Below are 20,042 nucleotides of genomic sequence, written 5' to 3' on the forward strand. Positions count from 1 at the left end.
TCACCACTCTTTCTGTCTTTTAGCCTCTCCTTACCTGTGGATGCTGAGGTTGGCCGGAATTCAATTGTGTCCTGCAGGCTGGGTTGCCTGTGGGCAGAGGGCAGGGCTTGCTTGCAGTGGGAAGGTTGGGGCTGGAGGGATTGGTTAGATATGGCAAGTTGAGTGGACAAGACTATATCAGCACATTACAGGGCTTTTTAAATAACAGTTATGCGTACTTGCTTGGCACCACAAATGATTGGTGCTCACCTGCTTTCTCCACAGGTAGAATGTTAGTCCTCCACCCCTAGGACTCCTGGCCTGGAAGCTTGCAGGAAGCCCCCGCCCCCCAACCATGGCATGGCACGGGTGGCCTCCCATTACCACAGCCTCAAATGGGTCTGCAAAATGTAAATCTGGGTTGGGTCTGTGCCCCAGGGTCACACCAGCACCTCAGGCACTTCCAGGGCACATGCCCAGTCTATGCCCTTTTCAGAGACAACACTTAACCCTCCCCATGTTCTGCACCTTGATGCAGGAGGGCACTGGAGAAGGGCCATCCCCAGGGGCTGGTTGCAGCTGGTGAAATGTGGCTAAGGCAGGTTAGTAGAGTGAATGGTGGGACTTCCAAAAAGGACACTGGCCAAAAAGGGTGCTAATCAGGGAAGATGCATCTCTCAGAGAGGTCTGGGCAGTGGTACCCCATGCCAGAGTTTGCTTGGGATCAAAAGGCAATACTTACCTGGTGACTCGGAGACCTTCAGAATGAGAGAAGGTGAGGGAGGTGTACCTTGCTTCCTGAGTTGTATCCACCTATTTTTACTTTTAAAAAAAATATCAGTATAGACGATAATTATTTAAATCATTTTTTTTCCTCCTAAATATAAACATCCTGAGAGCCTCCATGGCACGTCCAGGGCCACTTGGAGGTCAGGGAACCCTGACTTTGTCCCAGTTCTGTCCTTGGAGGTTCCTGCTCAGCTGACCCAGAGAGCAGTGTCCTACAGCTTCGAAAGAGCCAACTGGTCACAGACAGAGAGGGTGATGCTGATGGGAACACGGGGCTTAGACAGCAATGCTGAGGCTGAGACCAGGGCCCACAGAGCATCCCACCAGAGTCTTCAATTTATTGACTAGAAACAGACTCAACACACTCAGAATGTGATGTTTGGGGAAAAAAAATTTTTTGCAAAAGCAGCTTGAAACTTCATTTCTTGCCACTTAGAAACAACACCCCATGTTTAAAAAAAATAGAGCCATTTGGGATATTGGTAGTGTCAGACTGAATAACCCCACACTGTTCTCTCTGAAAACCAAGTGGATTCAAAGTGGGTGGAAATCTGAGGCACTAGATTACCCTGGAGGTTGGGGCAGTGGGAACAGTGCCCAAGTGGGCAGGTTTCTATCACCAACATTGTGTAGAATTGCAGGACCTGGTGATGGGACAAAGAAGATTGACTTTGAAGGTTTTTTTTTAAGTTTTATTGAAGTATAGTTGATTTACAATGCTGTGATATTTTCTGCTGTACGACAGAGTGATTCAGTTATACATATATACATAGCCATTTTTTTCAGATTCTTTTTCCATATAGATTATTATAGAATATTGGGTACAGTTCTCTGTGATATACAGCAGGTCTCTGTTGACCATCCATTCCATATACAATAGCATACCTATGCCAATCCCAGACCCTCAGTCCATCCCTCCCACTCCCGTCCCCTTTGATTTTGAAGTCTGTGAGTCTGTTTCTGTTTTGTAAATAAATTCATTTGTATCATTTTTTTTAATGTTCTACATATAAGCGATACCACATGTTGTGTTTCACTGTCTGACTTCCTTCACTTAGTATGATCATTTTTAGATCCATCCATGTTGCTATAAATGGCATTGTTTCATTCTTTTTTTGGCTGAGTAATATTCATATTTATATAATGTTCATTCCCACTGATAGGAAGGTTCCCTTTTCTCCACACCCTCTCCAGCATTTAATGTTTGTAGGCTTTTCGATGATGGCCATTCTGACTGGTGTGAGGTGATACCTCATTATGGTTTTAGTTTGCATTTCTCTAATAATTAGCAATGTTGAGCATCTTTTCATGTGTTTTTTGACCATCTGTATGTCTTCTTTGGAGAAATGTCTGCTTAGATCTTCTGCTCATTTTTGATTGGGTTGGGGTTTTTTTATATTGAGCTGCATGAGTTGTTTATATATTTTGGAGATTAATCCCTTGTTGATCACTTCATTTGCAAATATTTCCTCCCATTCTGTGGGTTGTCTTTTCATTTTGTTTATGGTTTCCTTTGCTGTGCAAAAGCTTTTAAGTTTAATTAGGTCACATTTGTTTATTTTTGTTTTTATTGCCATTACTTTAGGAGGTGGATCCAAAAAAGATAATGCTGAGATCTATGTCTGAGTGTTCTGCCTATGTTTTCCTCTAAGAGTTTTATAGTATCCAGTGTTACATTTAGGTCTTTAATCCATTTTGAGTTTATTTTTGTATATGGTGTTAGAGAGTGTTCTAATTTCATTCTTTTACATGAGGCTGTCCAATTTTACCAGTACCACTTATTGAAGAGACTGTCTTTTCTCCATTGTATATTCTTCCTCCTTTGTCATAGATTAGTTGACCATAGGTGCATGTGTTTATCTCTGGGATTTCTATCCTATTCTATTGATCCATATTTCTGTTTTTGTGCCAGTACTATGCTGTTTTGATGACTATAGCTTTGTAGTTAAGTCTGAATTCAGGGAGCCTGATTCCTCCAGCTCTGTATTTCTTTCTTGGGATTGCTTTGGCTATTTGGGGTCTTTTGTATTTCCATACAAATAAAATAATTTTTTGTTCTAGTTTTTGAAAAATGCTGTTGGTAATTTGGCAGGGAGTGCATTGAATCTGAACATTGCCTTGGGTAGTATAGTCATTTTGACAATATCGATTCCTCCAATCCAAGAGCACCTTTCCATTTGTTCATGTCATCTTTGATTTCTTTCAACGGCATCTTTTACTTTTCAGAGTACAGGTCTTTTGCCTCTTTAGGTAGGTTTATTCCTAGGTTTTTTGTTTGTTTGTTTTGGGGGTTTTTTGGTCATTTTAGGGTGGCATATGGAAGTTCCCAGGCTAGGAGTGGAATCGGAGCTGCAGCTGCCAGCCTACAGCACAGCCACAGCAAAGCCAAATCCAAGCCATGTCTGCAACCTATGCCATAGCTCACAGTAACACAGGATCCTTAACCCACTGAGCTAGGCAAGAGATCAAACCTGGGTCCTTATGGATGCTTGTCAGATTCATTTCCACTGAACCACGACAGGAACTCCCTGTGTTACCTTACTGATACATTTGAGCTGCTGTAACAAAATATCATAGACCAGGGGGCTGAAACAGCAAGTTTTAAACAGCAGATCTAGTGTCCAGTGAGAGCCCTCTTTCTGGTTTGCAAATGGCTGCCTTCTTGTGTGCTCACATGGCAGAGAGAGAGAAAGCAAACTCTCTCCTGTCTCTTCTTATAATGGCACTAATCTCATTCATGAGGGCTCCACTCTCATGATCTTATCATCTTCTAAGGACCCCACCTCCTAACACCATCATATTAGGGTTACACTTCATCTTATGAATGTGAGGGTGGGGAGGCACAAATATTCAGTCCATAGCAAATTTATTCCATAGACTATTCACCCAACCAAAGGTCATTCCACATATAAACCTTTTTTTAAGGTATCATCCTCGGGGGGTTTTCATTAAAATATAGTTGATTTACAATGTTGTGTTAGTTTTAGGTGTACAGTGAAGTGATTCAGTTATACATATATACATGTATATGTATAACTGAAAAAAAAAATATATATATATTCAGGGTTTTTTGCTTTCTCTTCCATTATAGGTTATTACAAGATATTGAGTAAAGTTCCCTATGCAATGCAGTAGGACCTTGTTGGTTATCTATTTTATATCTAGTATTATGTATATTTTAATCCTAAATGCCTAATTTATCTCTCTCTCCTCCCATATATAAACTTTGCCAAGGGAATTTGTGTCCACCCCTGTGGTCTTGATGCTCTGCTTGGCCCCATTGTCGGGGGCTGGGCTCTGCCTTCGGTGCAGGATAGCTCCCCTCAGCTGACACAGCCCCTTTCATTCATATAGGAGCTAGCTCCCCTCAGCTGACACAGCCCCTTTCATTCATATAGGAGCTTCAGGGTCACACCTCCCCCTGTCATCCTCTCTTTTCTGGTAGGCTACTTCATCCTGAGCTCCTCTTTCTTAAAACTCATGACTGAAGAGCCACAAGCAATGGCAGACACATCCAAGGATATGCACTGACCCTGTTCTTCCTGGCTTTGCAACCTTGGTAGGCTGGGCACTGAATCCACAGCAATGGCTAGCAACCATTTGCTTGAGCATCTGGGGCTCCACATGTGCCCCAGAGCAGTGGGAATCTCACTCCAGTGCCCCCTTCCTTCACAATGCCACACTTAGGAACCAGATTACCTATCAGGAAGATTCTGGCTACATGTAAGAGAAAACAACTCAAACGACACAAAGACAAAGGGAGTTTGGAGTCTGGTGTAAGGAGAAATCTGATGGTCAGAGGTGGGTAAACTTGGGGGCTTAACACTGTCATTGGAAGCCCGAACCCTGTCTGTCTGTCCACCTTCCTTGACTTGCTGCCTCCTGTCCCATAGTTGTTCCTCATGGGTTAGGATGACTGAGGTCTCTCCAAGCATCCTTTCCTCACAGAAAACACAGGGAGGTCAGAAGAGAGGCTGGCCCTTCCTTGGGTCTCCTTCAGCTGCCTTCTTCTCACATCTCACTATGCAGGTTTTGTTGCAAGTATTGCCTCAAAAGTCACAAGCAAGAGGAAAATGAGTTAACCTCAAAAGTCTCAGAGCCAACCTGACCCACCTCAGAGCCTGGGGGGTGGGATCTGCTGTGAATGCAAAGGGTGGACACCAGTACTGACCACTCCCCTCAACCAGTGGCCTCAAAAATTCCTACCTCACCCAAGACCTTTCCAAGCTGCCTCTCCTATAGCAAAATGCTCTTAAGGGGTTCTTACCACATTTTACTCCCCTTCTACTTTTTCTTAAAAAGCTCCCTATATATTATCTGCCTTGCCTTTTTTCCCCTCTAAATCCTAGGGTTTCCGGAGATCATCCCAGCTCTGCTTCCTCTTTTGTTCCCCCAATACTCCAGAGGTTGAGGGGTTTCAGTGTGAACCCCGTTCCTGTGCTTCTTCCCACTCACAGGGTTTTACACTGGGATTGGCTGGTGGGCTTCAGAGAGACATGGATACCACTGAAATTATGTGCCATGGCTTTGTACCTTACAGTTTCATGAAGCCAATCCTCATAGAGTGAGTCATATTTTTTTCCTAGGGGCAGAAGAATGCTGGGTTTCTGTCCAGCCAGGGACTCTGGGTCAGGCTGCCATAGGTCATTCTCAGGCACTGGGGACAGAAGAAGGATGGTGACAATGACCACCTTTGGGGGACTCTGTTCTTCATTGGGCACATTCTGAACAGATGTCCTGTCCTTCTCATCTTTGTGTCTCCTCCCCAAGACAGGCAATTAATAAATGCTGAATGAATGAACAAGATTAGATGCTCACAGTCTACTAATTTCAGATGATTCAGAAAAAGGCAAGGTGACATAGTAGTGGGGAAAAAAGTGCACACTGGGGAATCAGGCATACCTGCCTTTCAATCACAGCTGCAGCTTTGACTCGAGCAAAGGCACTTATGTGCCAGAGCTTCATTCCCTCATCTGTCACATTGGAGCAAAAAACCTATAACTGGTCTAAGACTTTTAAGGAGTGAGTGTAGAGCTCCTGACACAGTGCCTGGTGTTGACAGAGGGTTAGTCACAGAGATTCATGGAATAGAAGAGGGAACCCAGAAGCAACCCCATACAAATGTGCTCAGATGATGTTTGACAGAGAAGCAACATAAATTTAATGGAGGTAGGGGATGGTGTTTTCAACAAATGGGTGATGAAGCAAATGGACATCCAAAAGCAAAAAACTGAACCTAAACCCAAACCTCACTTATACAAAAAGTAACTCAACATGAATCCTAAAATAAATGTAAAATGCACAACTATGGACCGTGGAGTAGGGTAAGAGTTCTTATCTGTGTATCCTATTTGTTTGGTATCTCTGAAGATCCTTCCCTAATAGAACCATTAATCTGTTCTCCATCTTTATAATTTTGTCATTTTAAGCATGCTACATAACTGGACTCATACAGAACACAGTCTTTTGGGATTGGCATGATCTAGAAAAGAAAAAAAGCAGTAAATTGGACTTCTGCTCTACAAAGAAGGAAGGGAGGGAGAAAGGAAGGAAGGAAGGGCAAGTTATAGACTGAGAGAAAATATTTGAAAACCACATATCAACAAAGGATTTGTATCCAAAATACACATAGAACTCTCAAAACTCAATAGCAAAAAAATAAAATAAAACCCAAACAAGCCAAATAAAAAATGAGAAGAGACAGGAACAGACATTTTACCAAAGAGGAGATGCAGATGATAAATAAACACATGAAAAAGATGGTCAATATTAGAACCACAGTGGAGTTCCCATCGTGGCGCAGCAGAAACAAATCTGACTAGGAACCATGAGGTTGTGGGTTCGATCCCTGGCCTTGCTCAGTGGGTTAAGGATCTGGTGTTGCCTTGAGCTGTGGTGTAGGTCTCAGACATGGCTTGGACCTGGTGTTGCTGTGGCTGTGGTGTAGGCTGGTAGCTGTAGCTCCGATTAGACCCCTAGTCTAGGAACCTCCATATGCGGTGAGTGCAGCCCTAAAAAGCAAATATATATATTTTAGAACCAAATGAGATCTCACTACACACCTATCAGAATGACTAAAAATCTTAAAAACTGACAATACCAAATGCTGGAGAGGATGTGGAGTAACCAGATCGCTCCTACATGGCTGGTGGGAATGTAAAATGGTTCAGCCACTCTAGAACACAGTTTAACAGATTCTGGTAAAACTAACCATCACTTACCCTATACCCTAGCAATTGCATTTATTCCAGAGAAATGAAATGTTACGTTCAGACAAAAGCCTGTGCACAAATGTTTATAGCCACTATATTTTTAATAGCCCCAAACTGCAAACAACCCAAATGTCTTTCCTGGGTGCATGGTTCAACATTCTGTGGTACATCTATGCTGCAGACACCTACTCAGCAGTGAAAATGAATGAATGTGACTCATGTAATTACTTGGGTGGATCTCAAGGGAATTATGCTGAAGGAAAAAAACAGTCCCAAAACACTGCATTCTGTATGATTCTAGTTATGTGGCATGCTCGAAAGGACAAAATTATAGAGATGGGAAGAAGGTTAATGGTTCTGTTAGTCAGGGATCTCCAGAGAAAGATATGTATATGGAAATTTATGGAGTTCCTTGGCAGCCTAACAGTTAAGGACTTGGAGTTATCACAGTTGTGGCTTGGGTCACTGCTGAGGCTTGGTTTCAGTCCCTGGCCCAGGAACTTCTGCATGCCAAGGGCTTGGCCAAAGAGAAGAGGCTTATTATAGGAATTGGTTCAGTATATGCTTTTTTTTGTCTTTTTTTTTTTAAGGGCTGCACTTGCGCCACATGGAAATTCCCAGGCTAGGGGTCAAATAGGAACCACAGCTGCTGGCCTACACCCAAGTTGGAGCAAGGCCAGATCCGAGCCTTGTCTTTGACTTACACTGCAGCTTGCAGCAATGCCAGATCCTTTAATCCATTGAGCGAGGCCAGGGGTCGAACTAGAATCCTCATGGATACTAGTCGGATACTTAACCTACTGACCCATAATGGGAACTCCAGGTTCAGCATATACTTCAGTTTTGCTTTTATATCCATTCTGACAATATCATCTATATTAATTAGTACATTTTGCCCATTTACATTTAATGCTCTTTTCTATTTGTTCCCTCTGTTTTTTGTTCCTTTTTCCTCTTTTATTGTCTTCATTGGGGTTGAGCTTCTTAATGGTTCCATTTTCTCTCTCCACTGCTGATTTATTATTATACCTCTATTTTTAATTATTCTATTTCCCTAAGCTTTACTATAAACATCTTTAATTATGAGACTATTTTCAAATAATATTCTACTTCATGTGTTGTATAAAGATCTTATGACAGTGTATTCCCAACCCCTCCCATCCTCTGTGCTATTTCTATCAAGCACCTTACTTTTAAACATGCTATAAATGCATAATACACTGCTGCCTTCTTTGCCTTACTTCTCCTGTAGAGTAATTAAAAGGAAGAAAACTGAATTTCATTTTCAGAATCATTTATTCTATTTCTATCACTTTTCATTTCTTTCAGTAAATCCAAATTTCTGCTGGGGGTTTCCTCCACTTAAAGAATTTTTTCTAGATGTTTAAAAATTGAAGTATAATTGACTTACAGTGTTGTGTTCATTTCCACTGTACAGCAAAGTGATTCTGAGATACACATAATTTTTACATTTGTTTCCATTATGGCTTATTTCAGAATGTCGAATATGTTCCCTGTGCAATGCAGTAGGACCTTGTTGGTTATCCATTCCTACATATAATAGTTTGCATCTACTAACCCCAAAGTCCAAGTCCATCCCTCCCCCACCCTCCCTCCCCCTTGACAACCACATATCTGTTCTGTATATCCATGAGTCTGTTTCTGTTTTGTAGATAGGTTCATTTGTGTCATGTTTTAGATTCCACATATAAGTGATATCACATGGTATTTGTCTTTCTCTTTCTGACTTACTTCACTTAGTATGATAACCCCTGTGTCCATCTATGTTGCTGCAAATGGCATTATTTCATACTTTTTTAAGGCTAAGTAGTATTCCACTGTGTGTGTATATGTGTCTTTGTGTGCATGTATGGATAAAGAACACACACACACAACTACACTTTCTTTATCCATTCAAATGTAGATAGACATTTAGGTTGCTTCCATTTCTTGGCTGTTGTGAATAGTGCTGCTATGAAAGGAATTTTCTTTAACATGTCTTAGTGCAGGTGTACAGATGATGAGTTTTCTCACTTGTGTTTGACAAAGTTTTTCTGTCTCCTTGATACCTCAGAGATATTTTTGCTGGACTCAGGGGTAGGGGGTGGGGTTCGTTCATCACTTTTTTGTTTGTTTGTTTTTTGTTTTTTTAGAGCCACCCCCAGGGCATATGGAAGTTCTCAGGCTAGGAGTTGAATCACAGCTGTTAGCTGCTGGCCTACGCCACAGCTACAGCAACACAGGATCAGAGCTGCACCTGCAGTCTACACTACAGCTCATGGCAATGCTGGATCCTAACGCAATGAGCAAGGCTAGGGATCAAACCCCATCCTCGTGGATACTAGTCGGGTTCGTTACCATGAGCCACAACAGGAACTCTTCATTCAGCACTTTAGAGATGTCACTCCATTGACCTCTGTCTTACCTGTTTTATCATGAGAAGTCTGCTGTAATTCTTACACTTGTTTCTCCTTATGTTACGTGTCCTTTTCCTCTTTGACTGCCTTCAAGATTTTCACTGTCTTTGGTTTTTAGCAATATGAATATGCTATGTATTGGATTTGTTGTTGTTTTTCCTGCTTGGCTTTTTTCTTATCCTCTTGGATCTGTGGTAGAGTTTGTCATGCATGTTGGAAATATTTAAATAAATAGTGTCAGCCATTATTTATTTAAATATCTTTTCGGCTTTGTTCTGTCTTTTCCTTCTGGGATTAGACTTACACAGATCTGAGGCTCTCTGATATTGCCCCACAGAACACAGAATTGGGTGTTCTTTTCTGTCCCACCGCCACCCCCACACACACTCTTTTTCTTTTTGTGTTTCAATTTGGGTAATTTCTATTGACCTGTCTTACTGTTCACAGATTCTTTCCTTGGCTGTGCAAAGTCTACTGATCAGCCCCTTAAGTCACTCTTTATCTTTATTATAGTTTTATTTAATTCCTAGCATTTCTTTTTTTTTCTTTTTTCTTTTTTTTCTTTTTAGGGCCACACCCACGGCATATGGAGGCTGGGGATTGAATCGGAGCTGTGGCTGCTGGCCTACACCACAGCCACAGCAACATCAGATCTGAGCCACATCTGTGACCTACACCACAGCTCATGGCAACACCAGATCCTTAACCCACTGAGTGAGGCCAAGGATCGAACCTGCAACTTCATGATTCCTAGTTGGATTTGCTTCTGCCGCACCACTTTGGGAACTCCCCTAGCATTTCAACTTGAGTCTTTCCTATAGATTTTTTCCTCTGCTAATTTTTTTTTTTGTCTTTTGTCTTTTTAGGACCGCACCATGGCATATGGAGGTTCCCAGGCTAGGGGTCTAATCTGAGCTGTTGCTACCGGCCTACACCAGAGACACAGCAACATCAGATCCAAGCCGCATCTGCGACCTACACCACATCTCACGGTAATGCCAGATCCTTAACCCACTGAACGAGGCCAGGGATCAAACCCACAACCTCATGGTTCCTAGTCAGATTCATTTCCACTGCACCATGACAGGAACTCCTCTCTGCTAAAATTAACCATCAGAGTCTTCTCCACCATTAACCATTAGAGTCTTCAACTTAATTATTTTAAATTCCATGTCTGATAGTTTCAACACCTGTGTCATATCTATCTTTTTCTGTCACCTGTTTTGTCTCTTGTCAATATGTTGGTTTTCTCCTGTCTTCTCTTATGCCAAAAATATTTTGTTGAAAGCCAGCTATCTTGGGTAGGACAATAAAGACTAAGGCATATTGTTTGGATGCTTGGAATTGGGCAAACCTCTTTTTGCTACATGGGGTTTCGATCAGTCTGGTCAGGATCTGGTGCCACTCTAGTTACACCTTGTGTTTATGGTGGGGCTGGTTACTTCTCCCTGTCTAATGCACTCTTTGTGCTGTGCCTCATCTTGGTGAGATTCTCTTTCCATGTTCTTGCCCCTTTTCTAGCAGTGGACTGCTGTTACTCATAGCTTGTTAGCCTTGGAGCAAGAGGGAGGGCCTGAAAGGGTAATGTTTCTGTAATTCTGATTAAGCCTCTGTCTTCAGCAGGAGGAGGGAGTGACCTCCCATAGCTGTAGTTCTGGGCTCAACACATATTCTTGCCACTCCCCCAGGGGAAAGGAGGTTTATTCCCTATTTCCCACCCCACTATAACCTTTACTGGGGAAAGCCCCAGTGCCCTTAGACCATTGAGGTGTGTGTTGCCCTGCCCTCTGCAGTTTTTTCCTTAGCACAGGTGGGAAAGGAATATGAAGGACACTTTCTCAGAATTCTTGCCAGTCTTTTTGCCAGCACCAGATCTGCTTCCATGGAGAGGGGTCTGCAAGGGCTTATGAATCTCCCTTACATCTGTGGCCCCCAGAGTTCTGTATTCTTTCAACCCTTCCTTTACCAAGTAGTTAACAGTTTTAGCTGAATTCTTCTTAGTGGTGTCCAGCTGAGTCTCCCCTAATTAAGTTTATGTCCATCTCTGCTCAAAGGCACATGTCTTTCCTTAGATTTGGGGCTTGTCAGTTGCCTGTGACTTCAGCTCTTGGACGGGTTAAAAGATAGTTGTGAACCTGCAGTTTGTCTGGCTTGGTGGCGGTGGTGGGATGTTGCTCTTCCAGCTTTTTACATCCCAAACAGAAACCAGAGATCTCCACTCTGTTTTGGAAAATAAGTACTAAAAACTTGTTGCCGCTTTGATTACTCTTTGTCCAGGCTAATTTGAGATGATGCCTGTGTGTTTCCAGGTTAAAAGATAGGAGGAGAGAATTTTTTCAAAGCAGGGGGGTGGGGGAGTTAGCAGGCTTACTTTAAAAAGCATTTGGGAGTTCCCATCATGGCGCAGTGGTTAACAAATCCGACTAGGAACCATGAGGTTGCGGGTTCAGTCACTGCCCTTGCTCAGTGGGTTAACGATCTGGCGTTGCTGTGAGCTGTGGTGTAGGTTGCACGGCTCGGATCCCGCATTGCTGTGGCTCTGGGGTAGGCCAGTGGCTACAGCTCCGATTCGACCCCTAGCCTGGGAACCTCCATATGCCTTGGGAGCGGCCCAAGAAATAGCAAAAAGACAAAAAAAAAATAAAAATAAATAAAATAAAAAGCATTTGCTGTTCTTGACATTTGCCACCAGAGGGCAAGCCGCTGGACCCCTCTCACTGGGTGAGGCCAGGTTTCCAAGAGGTAAAACTGTAAAGTGGGAGGTTAGGAACATACAAAATACCTGGAGGGTCTGTTCCCAAGGCTTCCCCAGCCTGCACAGCTGCAGGTGGGGCTCCTGGGTCCTGAGGCCCCGATCCTGACCTGTAGGCCACAGCCGTGCGCTCTGCAGAGATGATTTCGAGGATTCCAAACTTCTGCTTGGTGCCTTGTGGTTGTAGGGGAGGGGCGGGGGTAAGAGGAGCCCATGGAGCCCTGGTCAGCGCAGCTCTTGAGTGTGGGAGCCCTTTGGTGAGGAGGTGAGGCTGCGGAGGCCAGGGGGCTATATTACTTTAGTTGGTGTATCTGAAACAAGTAAACCAAAATCATAGTGGCTTCACATGATAGAAGTTTGGTTCACATGCAGATAAAGTCTGAAACAGGTGTTCCCCGTGGGCAGGACTTCTGATGTCTTGTAGGATCAACATCTTCAAAAGGCACCACAGTGGGAAAGGGTGTGGGGGAGAAGGCCCACCCAGCCCTAACCACACTGCTCAGCCCTCCCACAGCGCTTCTGCTCGTGCCCCCTTTCCTAACACTGAGGGCTGGAAAATCTAGCTGGGCCTGGGCAGACAAACTAAAGGCGCCTCTCTCCCGGGAAGGTGGATGGCAAGACCCCAAATCACCCATGTTACACCTACAGATACTGGTCCTAGCAGAGTATTGTTCTAGAACAATGTTTTCCAGGCGTGCTTGATTTTAAGAACCACAGAGGATGCTTATTTAAAATTGGATCCTTGGATCCTTCGCATGGACACTCTGGTTTGGCCATCCGCTTGGGGGCCTGGAGTGGGCGCCTTTACCAAGCCCTCCAGGGAGCCATGCCGCCCTAGCAAGTGTCTGCAGAGGGCGCCTCTACCCCCTGCCCCTAACCTCGGCGGGAGGCCAGGCCAGCCCTCTCTGTTGTTGTGGTGACTAGTGGAACTATAGGACTGGCTCCTGGGTATTGCCCAAGGGAGGCTGGTCCTGAGCCAGCCCTATAGTTCAGCCCTGGGAAGGGCGGCCTGTGTCATGGCCATGCCATGTAAGCCGCCCCTGACCTCCCAAACCAGAGCACAGTGCTGCCCAGTCCCCATCCAGATTAAAAGGAAAATCCAGAGCAAAGCTACCTTTCCCTTATATGGAGGGGGGGGGAGGGGATTATTTGTATCTCTTTAGCAACACTGGAGGGCGGCATTGAGTCAGTGTTTCCAGTTTTCTTATCAGAAAATCAACTATTGATGTTATTCAGTCTTAAATTGTATGTGTGTATTCTTTATTGATTTGTCTTTCTGTTTTTGTCATGGCATGCATGCCATGAATCATGGGGGAATGACACCATGGCTAGCACCTGGAGGTGGCGAGGGTAGAGGAGTAAGGAGGAGGAGGTCCGGGAAAACTTGGGTGGGAGCAAGGCCCCCTGCATCCTAGAGTGGTGACTGGGGGCTCTCTGTCCCCAATGGTAGGGCTCTAGGCACCAAGGAAATCAGCCTGTGGGAAACCCTGTTTACTCCTTCAGGGCCAGGCAACTTCTGGCCACCAGCACAGGAGCAGGAGAGAGGCGCTCCAGGGCTGGAGATGGGCAAGGATGAGCCTGAAACAGGGAGGCCCCCGCCCCACTGTCAGCTCCTAGCCCATATCCCCATCTACAAGGCGGCCCGGCCCCACCTTCTTCTCAAGCTGGTGGGACAACAGCAGAGGCAAGAGCCCCCAGTCCCAACAGTGTCTGCTTGTCACACCTGGAGGTGCACTGGGTCCCTGCCCTGCACCCACTCCTACCATCACCAGCATTTGGGAGGGCGGACCACTCAGGGCAGCGCTCAGGACAGCACCCACTTCTCTCTCCACCAGCCACTGGAAACAGGAAACAAGGCAGCTCCAGCAAACAAAGCAGCTGACCCAACCAAGCCCTGGGCTGTGCTGCTCAGCTGGGACTTGAACCTCAGGAGGGGCCTACAGCCCCCACGAAAATGCTGCTGCTCAGAGGACGGAAATGGGGCTGCCATATTTCTCCCTACCTCCCAACTGCAAGTCAACCCCATCACTAGGGAACTGATCTCAGCTGGCCCACTGCAACTCCAGAAGCCCCCAGTGGATCCTAGACAAACCTGTAAACACTAGCCTCTGCCCCAGCCTTTCAGAGGTGGCCAGGATCCCCAGGGGCAGGGGTGGGTTGCAGTCAGGAGTGGTTTTGATGACTCTGTCCCTTGGTGCAGTGAGGGGCCCATCCTTGCCTTCTCTATCTCTTCCCTCCTCAGAAGGCTTATTGGCTGGCCTCTTTGCCTGAGCTTCCTCAGCCTGCTGTTTACCTTATCACCACCTGACAGCAGGAAGTGTATGTCACCTGTGTACTCTGTCCCTGCCTCCCACCCCCAATACAGGAGGTGAGCTCCCTATGGCAAAGGGGTATGGGATGTGAGGGTCCCACACTGTCACATACTTGCTGAATGAACTCACAAATGAGCAGGGGGGTAGGCAGCCCTCACTCTTTGGGAGGAGATGGGGGGCCTCGCCCTAAAGCCGCACCCCCACCCCAGGTGAACTAGAAGCAGCAGAAGCAATAATACCATTTCTTTGTCTGCCGCCAGAGGTGGGTATTTCCCGTCTGACAGACCCAAGTCGAGGACAGGTAGTGTGTAACTGCTTTTCAGCATCCACAAAAAGTAGGACATTTTAAAAACTATTAGTAGCAGTTTTAAAATATTACCACCTTGTAGTTCCTGGCTCAGTGGTTAATGAACCCGACTAGTATCTGTGAGGACGTGGGTTCTATCCTTGGCCTTGCTCCCTGGGTTAAGGATCTGGCATTAAGGTGAGCTGTGGTTGTAGGCCAGCGAGCTGCAGCTCCGTTTTGAGCCCTAGCCTGGGAACCTCCATATGCTGTGGCCCTAAAAAGACAAAAGAGAATAAAAATAAAATATGTGGCCCTAAAGCTCCCGCTGGCCCAGATGTCCCCTGTACACCTCCATTCCGTTTCCTTAATCACGGAGACTCCTGGTCTTGGGGCCCATTTCCTGCCCTTTCTCGGGGCTGCGGGAGCACTGACCTCCGTCCTGGCCCGTGGACCACCTGGCACTGGCCTCCCTCTTTTGCGTTCAGCCGTAATCCCCCTGACGGATTCGGAGCACAAGCTGCTGCCTCTGCACTTTGCTGTGGACCCCGGCAAGGACTGGGAATGGGGGAAAGACGACAACGATAACGCCAGGCTGGCACAGTAAGACCCTACCCCTGTGTCCCCCTCCCCCACGCCCTACGGAGCGGGCTGTCGCTGGGCTCCCCGGGGAGGGGCTGGGCGCAGCGCCCCGGCTCCTCTGGAGACGGTCGGCGGGCGGGGCGAGCCGGGACGCATCTCATTTGGTGTTCCTCTCTCTAGCCTGATCCTGTCGCTGGAAGCCAAGCTAAACCTTCTGCATAGCTATATGAATGTGACGTGGATCCGGATCCCCTCGGAGACCCGGGTAAGCTAGGCGTGCGACGGGAAGAAGCGGCAGGCGGGGCGGCGGCTGCTCATTCTGCTCTGGCAGGAAGGCGGGGGTGCATCCTCCCCAACGCTGACCGCCCAGGTTCCGACTGGAACGTGCGCCTGTCTGCGCGTGCGCCTGCGTGTCTGGACATAGCAGCGCTCAGGCTAGGTTGTGTGTCTGTGTGTGTGTTTTATTTTTTTTGAGGTCCCCTATCTTCGACAGAAGGAGCGGAATAAACACGCCCACTCAGAAAACAAACCGTAGGCAAGTCACAACACAAAACTCTGCCCAGCTCGGAACACGATGTGCTGCCACGGAGCGGAATTAATTATAAAAGTGTGTGGGTCCTCGGAAAAGGCAGAGAACCGAGGGCGCGATTCCTTGGCACCCCCCCTTCCCCTCACTTTCCCTCCCCACCGAAAAGGCGGTGACAAGGGGGGCTGCCTGCCCCACTTGGCCCCCTCCCCCAGGGAGGACCCATGCTGTCCTCGCCTCCAGATGCTAAGACGGATTCGCTTTAAGTATCTGATATTTTTGTGGACTCAGTGATGGTCTCCCCAAAAGAGATGTTTAAAAAAAAAAAGCTTATAAGTGAATTTGTTCTCCCTAGACATTAGTTTATGTAGCCATAAAGTGGAGCTTATAATTAATATTTTATAAGTGACAGGAGAAGAGCAAATAGGGCAGTGCCCGGCACAATCAGTACCCAGGACAAGCCGGCACCACTCAGAGTGCTTTCATACTTCAGCCTTTACCTGTATTTAATCTTCACTGGGCTCCCTGAGGCAGGTACCGATATCCCTCTTACTAATGGCACAAGTGACAGCTGGTGGCAGTCTGGCTTCGGAGTCCTGCCTCATCTCCACATTGACCTGCGCGTCAATTACTCTGGACGTCCTTGTTTAGCCCTTACGAGGGCTGTGAAGGCAGCAACTCTAGATCTAGAATCAGGAGACTCGGTTGGGACAGGGACAGTGGGGCTGGAGGCAACACAGCGGGGAGGGAGGGATCTGCCTCCATCAGCCCGTTGGGGGACAGCTGATTTCTAACCTCATCCCTTACCTGCCCGCCCCCTCCACAGGCCCCTCTAGCACAGCCGGAGTCCCCAACCGCCTCGGCGGGGGAGGACGTGCAGTCCTTGGCCGATTCACTCGATTCAGACCGCGACTCGGTGTGCAGCAACTCCAACAGCAACAACGGCAAGAACGGCAAGGACAAGGAGAAGGAGAAACAGCGCAAGGACAAGGACAAGACACGAGCGGACTCTGTGGCCAACAAGCTAGGCAGCTTCAGCAAGACGCTGGGTATCAAGCTGAAGAAAAACATGGGCGGCCTGGGTGGCCTGGTGCACGGCAAGATGAGCCGCGCCAACTCCGCCAATGGCAAGCACGGAGACGCGCCCGAGCGCGGCAAGGAGAAGAAGGCCAAGTCGCGCAAGGGCAGCAAGGAGGAGTCCGGCGCCTCGGCTAGCACGTCTCCCTCGGAGAAGACCACGCCGTCGCCCACGGACAGGGCGGCCGGAGCGTCGCCGGCTGACAAGGGAAGTGGACCCCGCGGTGACGCCTGGAAGTACAGCACGGACGTGAAGCTGAGCCTCAACATCCTACGCGCCGCCATGCAGGGCGAGCGCAAGTTCATCTTCGCCGGCCTGCTGCTCACCAGCCACCGCCACCAGTTTCACGAGGAGATGATCGGCTACTACCTGACCAGCGCGCAGGAGCGCTTCAGCGCCGAGCAGGAGCAGCGGCGCCGCGACGCCGCCGCCGCAGCCGCCTCCGTGGCCAAGCGACCGCCGCGCAGGCCGGAGGCGGAGGGCACGCCGGGCCCCGAGCGCGCATCACCCGGCCCGCCGGCCGGGCCGCCCACGCAGTTGGTGCTCAAGCTCAAGGAGCGCCCGAGCCCCGGGCCGGCGGCAGGCACACGGGCGGCGCGGGCAGCAGCAGGCGGCGCGGCCTCTCCGGGCCCCGGAGGCGGGGGCGCGCGGCGCGTGGGCGCCAGCGGACCGGTTCCCGGCCGCAGTCCGCCTGCGCCGCCTGCGCGCCAGAGTGTTATCCACGTGCAGACGGCGGGCGCGCGGGACGAGGCATGCGCCCCAGCCGTGGGCGCGCTGCGGCCTTGCGCCACGTACCCGCAGCAGAACCGCTCGCTGTCGTCGCAGAGCTACAGCCCGGCGCGCGCCGCCGCCCTACGCACCGTCAACACGGTGGAGTCGCTGGCGCGCGCCGTCCCAGGGGCGCTGCCCGGCACGGCGGGGGCGGTGAGCGCGACCGAGCACAAGTCGCAGACCTACACCAACGGCTTCGGCGCGGCGCGCGAAGGCCTGGAGTTCGCCGACGCCGACGCACCGGCCGCGCGCTCGAACGGTGAGTGCGGCCGCGGCGGCCCGGGCGCGGGGCCAGCACAGCGACGCTGCCAGCGCGAGAACTGCGCGTTCTATGGTCGCGCCGAGACCGAGCACTTCTGTTCGTGCTGCTACCGCGAGGAGCTGCGGCGGCGGCGCGAGGCGCGCGCGGCCCGGCCCTGAGCGCGCGCCCGCGGCCCCGCCGCCCAGGATGGCTTCTCCACGCTGTCGGTGTCTCTTTCCGAGCCCTGGTCCACCGGAAGGCCGGAGATCCTCTGTCCGTGCTGTGTACGTGTTTGGTCAAACGTTCCTAATGGTGCCTGAACCTACACTGACGCCACTCAGGTAGTAGACGGATAGGAAACAAGTCATACTGTTGGAAGTGGGTGTGCTAGCTAGCATCTGCCTCGTACCTGTGGAAACTCAATAGCCATTGCAAGAGTATTTTTGTTCCTCAATAAGAGAAATAAAGAAATTTGCAGCCCTTTGTTTTTAGAAGGGAGTGTTTTACATGCCTTTTTTTTTTGGCTTTTTTTTTGGCTTTTTTTGGGTTTTTTGTTTTTTTGTTTTTTGTTTTTTTCCTAACCCAGCGACTGACCTCTTCCATGTAGCGGTCACCTGCGTGCGATCGGTGCCACCTAGGGTTTAGAAGCGAGCGCGAGGCCCAGGGACCGCGCTGGCGGCTCTGCCTCTGGGCTCATGCCCGCTGACGCCCTGGTGGCCCCTGTGGCCCTTTGGGAATACGCGGCTCCATCTCATAAGCAAAACCTTCTCCCACAGCCCCCGGCCTGAGCGACATTCACACTGCCATCAAAGCCGCGGGCGTCCGTAGGATGGCACCGGACAACCTACCTCGCAAGACGCGGTGAGGTGTAGCTATATATCCCGGTGCCGGGCAGCTCAGGTGACAGGAGCTTTCCAAAGACACCTTGGGTCCCCAAAGCAAGGTTCTGAACTCACTATTTGGAGTTGCCCTTACATGAGCAAAGATGACAGTCTGCTCACTTTTCTCCTTTGAAGACACTTCCACAGTGAACTGTCGCTGGAGAGCCCCTAGGAAGCAACCATCGGTGGGCCAGGAGAGAGGCGAGGAGTTGACCCTATGGTCACTGTGTAAGCCCCCGCTAGGCCGCTCTGAAACCCGGCCTGCGCCTCTCTCCAGAGGGAAGGGGCTGAGAGCAGCGGGGAAGGAAGCCCACCCCCGGTCTCCACCCAAATCTGTGTGGGATTAACCAGTGAAGGGGCACTGCTCCCATCCGGGTCCCCTCAGCAAGGTGGAGGTAACTCAGACTGTGGCTCCATAACACATTAGGGGCAGCCCCATCCCTGAGCGGTCCCTATTTTGGTGCCTCTTTACATTTCTTGAGGAAAAAAAAAAATGTGTCCTTACCTACCCTGTTTTGAGCAGCAATACGCAGCCTCTTCCTTCCAAGATTACCTCTGGAGAATATCATTCTTGGTCAAGGACTCTGAGGAGTGAAATCTGCCTCACTAAGGAAAGATCTTGTTTCCAAGAAATACAGATAAGATGGGTAAAATCCTCATTAGCAAAAGAATCTTTTAAAACCTGTGAGAGCCTTAGAATAGCCTCTAATAATCCCAAGAGAGGAGAAAGCACCCAGCCTTGCTGTGGGTGTACCTTTGGAAAACAGGCAGTAGACCATCTCTTCATTGGAGCCAGCTTCTCCTTCTCCAGAAAGGATGCTTTTCCCCTACATAAAGAGCAGCAAAAACAAAAAACAAAACAAAACAAAAAACGGGGAGGAGTTTTTTTTACTTGTTTGAAGAATTATAATAAACTAATTTGAGTATCTCCTGTGAGTAATTCCTTTTTGTTTTTAATTATCCACAGCATGTGGCGTTTTCAGTAATCAAGTTTTGCATAAGTGGTTCCTTCAAATTATTTATTAAACAGAATCAAGGAAATTTTTTGAAAGTTTTACTTTTCACGCTAAACAATACTTTCAATGTATGGTAATTACTAACATCCATATCCCTCATATTACTGGGATTTCTTTTGTTTAAAAAAAAAAAAGGTTGTTTTTTTTTTTTTTTAATCTCTCATCAAGAGGGTTTGTGGCAGCTTTTTGGACTGATTCTTCAC

The 20,042-nt window shown here is 48.1% G+C and overlaps 1 protein-coding gene across 1 annotated transcript in view; it reads left to right on the forward strand.

Annotated features, from left to right (window-relative positions):
• OTUD7A (OTU deubiquitinase 7A) overlaps positions 1 to 18,448 on the forward strand; it is a 126,217-nt gene extending 107,769 nt beyond the window's left edge. Inside the window, exons 9-11 of the mRNA XM_047766867.1 lie at positions 15,233 to 15,347; positions 15,507 to 15,591; positions 16,679 to 18,448. Of these exons, the coding sequence (XP_047622823.1) occupies positions 15,233 to 15,347; positions 15,507 to 15,591; positions 16,679 to 18,121 (1,643 nt within the window). The 3' untranslated portion in view covers positions 18,122 to 18,448. The remainder of the gene's footprint in view (positions 1 to 15,232; positions 15,348 to 15,506; positions 15,592 to 16,678) is intronic.
• The last annotated feature ends 1,594 nt before the right edge of the window (positions 18,449 to 20,042 follow it).

The sequence above is a fragment of the Phacochoerus africanus genome, chromosome 2 (genome assembly GCF_016906955.1).
Source record: "Phacochoerus africanus isolate WHEZ1 chromosome 2, ROS_Pafr_v1, whole genome shotgun sequence".
In the NCBI taxonomy this organism is placed as follows: Eukaryota; Metazoa; Chordata; class Mammalia; order Artiodactyla; family Suidae; genus Phacochoerus; species Phacochoerus africanus.